Source organism: Alexandromys fortis, unplaced genomic scaffold (assembly GCF_014885135.2).
Source record: "Alexandromys fortis isolate MF-2015 unplaced genomic scaffold, M_Fortis_MF-2015_v1.1 scaffold_199, whole genome shotgun sequence".
Taxonomy (NCBI): domain Eukaryota; kingdom Metazoa; phylum Chordata; class Mammalia; order Rodentia; family Cricetidae; genus Alexandromys; species Alexandromys fortis.
Window position 1 is genome coordinate 2,538,097 of NW_026068074.1, and position 6,151 is coordinate 2,544,247.

General features: G+C 44.4%; 1 protein-coding gene across 1 annotated transcript in view; it reads right to left on the reverse strand.

The window, feature by feature from the left end:
- Positions 1-2,182: 2,182 nt before the first annotated feature.
- Positions 2,183-6,151, reverse strand: part of Nfatc2ip (nuclear factor of activated T cells 2 interacting protein) — a 12,566-nt gene continuing 8,597 nt past the window's right edge. Inside the window, exon 8 of the mRNA XM_050121614.1 lies at positions 2,183-4,412. Within this exon, the coding sequence (XP_049977571.1) occupies positions 4,254-4,412 (159 nt within the window). The 3' untranslated portion in view covers positions 2,183-4,253. The remainder of the gene's footprint in view (positions 4,413-6,151) is intronic.

Here is a 6,151-nt window from a genome sequence, read left to right on the forward strand (position 1 = left end):
CAGGTGATTCCTGCACTGTTTTCTGCACACTGATGAGCCTCCCCTATTGGCCTCTACCCAGTCCCTTCTCTCCCTCTCTGGCCTCTTTAAGTCTCCCTTTGTCCCTCCGCAGTGATAGCTGCCCATATCAACCTCCCAAGCACCCACTTTCAGCCCACTGGACCCCCTTTTCTTTCCCCTATCCAGCCTAAACCGGCCACAGTTCTCCCCGTGCAAGAGGTTGCCAGAGTGAATGGCTTGGTCAGGGTTCACATTCCCTTTGCGTTAGGCAAACACTCGTACATAGAAAAGAGATGGGGGGGGGAGGGCTGGAGAGATGGCTCAGTGGTTAAGAGCATTGCCTGCTCTTCCAAAGGTCCTGAGTTCAATTCCCAGCAACCACATGGTGGCTCACAACCATCTGTAAAGAGGTCTGGCGCCCTCTTCTGGCCTTCAGGCATACACACAGAATATTGTATACATAATAAATAAATAAATATTTAAAAAAAAAGAGAGAGTGTACACAGGTCATTCTTGATATAAGAATACCAATGCTCCCTTTATTGTGCGTAGGAGCAGCTTATATAGGAATCCTTAACCACGCCCAGCTCTCGGGATCTTTCAGCTGCAGGTCTCAGGCTCAGTTCACTCAGTCAACGGATCTGAGAAAGTCAAGAGGCCAGGGATCTATAGCTCCCAACAGGTTCCCAAGGCAGGCATTCCAAAAGAACAAGCAGACATGCTAGACTTTTGCTGATGCCTCCTTGACCAAAGCAGGTGGACAGCCTAGAGTATGAGAGCAAAGAGAAGGGCTTGAAGTCAGTCAGCTCCATGCTTGTGAATATAACTGAATCTTCTGGTCTCTCACTGCTCTGGTTCCAGTGACTGGTGCTGAACATCAATGAGGCTTCAGGTCTCAATTTCTGAGCCAGGTACATTCTGAGAATCCTGAATAGTCATCCTCTGTGGTCTCATGTTCCCAGGCACCGCTCCAAAGAGGGTCTAACTGAGCGCTTTGAGCTGTTTGTCATGAAGAAGGAAATCTGCAATGCCTACACTGAGCTGAATGATCCCATGCGGCAGCGGCAGCTGTTTGAGGAACAGGCCAAGGTAAGGAAGGAGAGCAATGACATTATTTCACCGCTGAGTTCACTCACCAGGAAGAACTGGCCTTAATCCTGTCTATGGACACTTTCTTGGCATTTTAACCAAAGTTAAAAAGGCTCTTTAATTTTTTTATTTTGTTTTATGTATATGGGTATTTTTCGAGCATGTGTATTAGTATACCACGTGCTTACAGAGATCAAGAAGGACAGAAAAAGGGAATTGGATCCCCCGGAACTGGAATTACCAGTGGTTGTGAGCCACCATGTGGGTATTGGGGATTGAACCTGGGTCCTCTGGAAGAGCATCTCTTAACCACTGAGCTGTTTCTCCAGCTCAGAAAGAGGCTTTCGTAGGAGGAAGTCACATTTAAAGTAGAGCTCTTCGTTTTTGAAGAGCCTTATCTGGACGCTAAGGCCACCCTTGAATTCCTTGATCCTCTAAGGACTGGGATTAGAGTGACTCTCCCACACCCAGCTGAGACTCGGGGCTTTGATCTTACAATGCATAAAATGAATTTAAGATCACCTCTATTTATTTAGCAAAAATACACTTTTTCTTAGACTATACCTCTTTTTTGCAATGGTATGGTGATTTGGGTTTTTTTTGTTTGTTTGTNAGGTTTTTCAAGACAGGGTTTCTCTGTAGCTTTGGAGCCTGTCCTGAAACTAGCTCTTGTAGACCAGGCTGGCCTCAAACTCACAGAGATCCACCTGTCTCTGCCTTCCGAGTGCTGGGATTAAAGGCGAGCACCACACCACCACCTGGCATAAACCCTGTCTTCTGCTCAGCTCTCTTGCTGCTTCTCACCCAAGCAGAGGAACCATGTTCCTGTGTTCTTCCCTCCCAATAAATGTCCTGTGTCAAGGTTACTGGGCCACTGGTGTGATGTGGTATTTCTTGGATCCCGACTGCCAGGATTCCTTTTCCCTGAGAGCTGTAGCACAGTGTCTTCATTCTGAGCATTTCGCACTGTGTTAAAAAGCCATGGATTTTGTTAACCAAGGACAAAGAAGGATGGCGTTTGGGAATAACTAATGGCCTCTGCCACAAGAACTTCAAATGGGATAAATGACATGAGAACCACAAAGAGAAAGCATCAGGTGTTGCTAAGTTACAGGCATCTCCCTTTATTAGCCGAGACTGAATACATAACAGCAATGTGTCCAGATTCATTAATCCTCACACGAGGGCCGAGAAACCTGGAAGCTATGCCATTTCACAGAGTATTTTAATGTTAAAAATTCAAAGGAATAACATTCTTACAAAAAAATTTAAGAAGTTGACATATTTTTGTGAAAGTAGGACTATATATTAGTAGATTAATTTTTTTTTAGTAGACAAAGCTTAGAAAACTGGCTCATTATAATAAAATACAAAATAAACTTGCTCTCCCAAACAAGGTGCATTTCAGATGGTTCAGAAGTGATGTACAATAGTCAGGATCCAGTACAGCCTAGCTGCAACCAGGGAGAACCAGAGCTGAGTGCTCAGAACAGCAGCATCCACACCACACCACGGTAGACCAGCTAGAACTCCATTCTCATTTAGTGATCTCAATATGAGAGAGATAAAAAAAACAAAAAACTAGCAAGCTAACAGAAGAAAACAGAAGTTTCTTAACTAGTTTAGAAATCCAAAAGTATCAATCCTGAGATTCCCGCTAGAGGCCTCCCACTCTCAAAGTTCTTTCTCATTTTCTCTAAGAAGAAAAAAAAAAAAGCAACAGACCTTTGACCAAAGCCAACTGTCTACATTAAAATAAGAATGTCTGCTTGGTGAAAATCCCCTGAATACACAAGGTGCTATTCTGAAGGCTATTTGCAATTGCCCAGAACATAAGCAACTCACAAGAAACACACACGAAAGCAAGCAGTTAACAAAGATAACCAGAAGGGGAACGTAGATAAGAAATGGTGATCAGATAAAGGATATTAAAGTATGCAGTGCTTTATACACAATGAACTGGCAAAATCAGAAAGTACAGCAACACCAAATACTGGTTAAAGATAAGGAAAGAGAAGCTCCAAGAAAGGCTAGTCTGCATTCTGAAGAAAACGTTAGAAAAACCAGAAAAATGAACCTGTATAACCCATAGTCCCATCCTGGCCCAGAAGTAAACACATAAGATGTTTGCTGTAGCCTGGAATATGGTACCAAGGCTGGAGACTCAGGCATCCTCCCACTTAAGGCAATGTGTGAGTAAAATCACCTAACGCCCCTCAGGGGCACCCACAGCAGAGCAGAGCAACAACAGATCTACAAAGCGCTAACACGGCTAAACTGTCACTCATACTGAGTGAAGACAATGTCTATTGCACAATACCGTGTATATATACTAAAATCGCACTCATTTAGAAATTTATCTTATAAAGACATTCACATTCAAAGACACAAATATACTACTAAGTGGGTAGCAGGATCAAAAACTAGAAAAGACCTCGCTCGCACTCAACAGCAGCGTGCTCAGATGTGGCTAGATGTACAGGCTAGGAAGTGTGTAGCAGACACTGGCTAATCCTGGAAGACTGGATGCCCAGGGCTGAAGACAGCACTATTGTCAACCTTTAAAGATTACATTCATCTACCTAGTTCTCAGCTTCAGCATCTATGCAGCCCATCACCTACTCATTTTCCTGCAGCCAAGGATCCCCACCAGGGAATGTACATGTATTCTCAGCTTCCAAATAAAAATTAAAATCACTGCTGGTCCCCCAATGTGGCCTAAATCCCAAGCTGGGCACCCAAATGCAATGCCCATTTAGCTCAACAAACCCAATATATGCCAAGTTTCACAGCACAGATGTCTGAAGTACACTAATGAGCGTGAAATGGCAGGGAAGCCAAGACCCCAGGGTCTGCCAGATATAGCACAAACATACACACACCACAGGCAGCCGGGGTAGACACAGTCACACAAATAATAATCAGCCAACTGCTTGAGACTATGGTAACAAGGGACAGGTCAAAGGTCATGCCTTGGTTTTACCTCCACTTCACAGAAACATCCTTAGCATATGCACAGTCCAGGGTTCAATCCCCAGTGCTGGAAATAAATAAATGAGTTCTAACTCAGTTTCTGTTAGCCCTTGTGGGGCAAAAAGTAATAATAAAAGTGGGAGCTGTTGTCCCCAAGTCTTGGCTCTACATCCAAACAGGAGGAGGAAGCTTCAGCCCCAAACTTCAATGAGATCCCCAGATTCCATGCCCAGATCAGCTGGCAGCTCCTTGCCCGAAAGCTTTGTTCCATCAAAGAAGAAGGAGAGCTTGTGTCCGGAGAGTCCCATGGTCTCCTCGTAGTGTGACATGAGGACCTTAAGAGGAGAATCCTGCACAGAGACACAAACAACAAATTTAAGACTATGAAAACTAGGTGGGGGAGCTCCTACAGGGGCAGGCAGAGAACCTGGGACACAGATCAGGAGTGCAGTACAGTGGACAAGCATACACTTTCAAGTTCAATGTGCTAAGTTCATTCTTTAACACACACACACAAAAAAAAAAAAAAAAAAAAAAAAAAAAAAAGGGTTAACTTTTTGCCAACCATGCAGCACATGCCTAAAAAGACAGGACTTGGACTTGCAGAGTAGAAGCTTCAGGCCATCCTGGGCTACACAGTGAGCTTCAGGCCAGCCTTGGCTACATAATTAAGTTTCAGGTCACCCTAGGTTACATAATGAGACCCTATCTGAAAATAAATTAAACAGAACAAACAAAAAAGAACATGGGACAAGAAAGACGAGGGCAGAGCACATCCATAGAGTAAGAACCCTGGAGGGGAAGGCAGGCTCCTCAGGAACTGCAGAGTGGGACCACAGAGGACAAGACTCCAGGGTACAGACTATGGGATACACAGGTTCCCTAAGCTCAGTGATCCCCTCTGAAACAGAACCGTGACTAAAGTGAACGTAAATTCTAGAGGACTGTGTGTGACTTAGAAAAGTGTTGTGGGTCAGCCTGTGTGCCCCAAAGACACCCTGTTATCCTGACCTGGCACATGGGAATGTAGCCTTCTTGGACTTAGGCCTCTGCATATATAATCAAGTTAGATGAGCTGAGACCTTGTTCGGATAGCTAATCCAGCATGACCTAGGTCTTCACAGGAGGAAACAGAGACACCAGGAGTACACCAAGGAACTCTTGCGGCCACCAGAAGCTACAAGGAGAAAGAAGACTCAACGTGGAGTCTCAGCCTACAGAACTGTAAGAATCGACTTCTGCTGCTCTAAGCCCACCAGCTGTGGTGGTCATCCCTTGTTCATTCCATGGGGGGATATATTCCAAGACATTTATCTGGCACCTCAAGTCAGCGATACCACCAAACCCCATATGCACCATGCATAGTAACACACCTATGATACTTTAGGAGTTATGGGGCGGGGAGATAGCTCAGAGGATAAAGGCATTGGGCTGCCAATCCCTGTAACTCCCATGCTAGAAGTAGGAAACTGATTCCCTCCAGTCATCCTCTGACTTCCATACATACTCCATGGCGTGTGTGCACATGCACACACACACAGAGATATTATACAGTAGGAAATTAACAAAAGTAAATTTAGTTTTTTGTTGTTGTTTTTGAATTTTTTTTTTTTTTGAGGTTCTCACTCTACTCTTGGGTGGCCTGTACCGGGTTGGCCTCAAACCCAGAGATCTACTGGAATTAAAGAGATGCCACCACACCTGGAAAATTAGAAAAATCGTAACAATATACTATATACTATAATAAAAGTTATAATTTATGAATATATAAAAATGAAACAAGAAAAAATACAGAGCCGGGCGGTGCCTTTAATCCCAGCACTTGGGAGGCAGGTGGATCTCTGTGAGTTCGAGATCAGCCTGGTCTACAAGAGCTAGTTCCAGGACAGGCTCCAAAACCACAGAGAAACCCTGTCTCGAAAAACCAAAAAAAAAAAAAACAAAACAAACAAACAGTATTTGCCCTCTCATGTCTGTGTTGTCTGGTTGTATGTGGGTAGGATCTGGTCCACACCCAATGGGGCTCTGCTAACTGTGTCCCTTTTCCTACAGGTCCATTCTGCCTCTGCTCTGGAGAGCTACCCCGCCC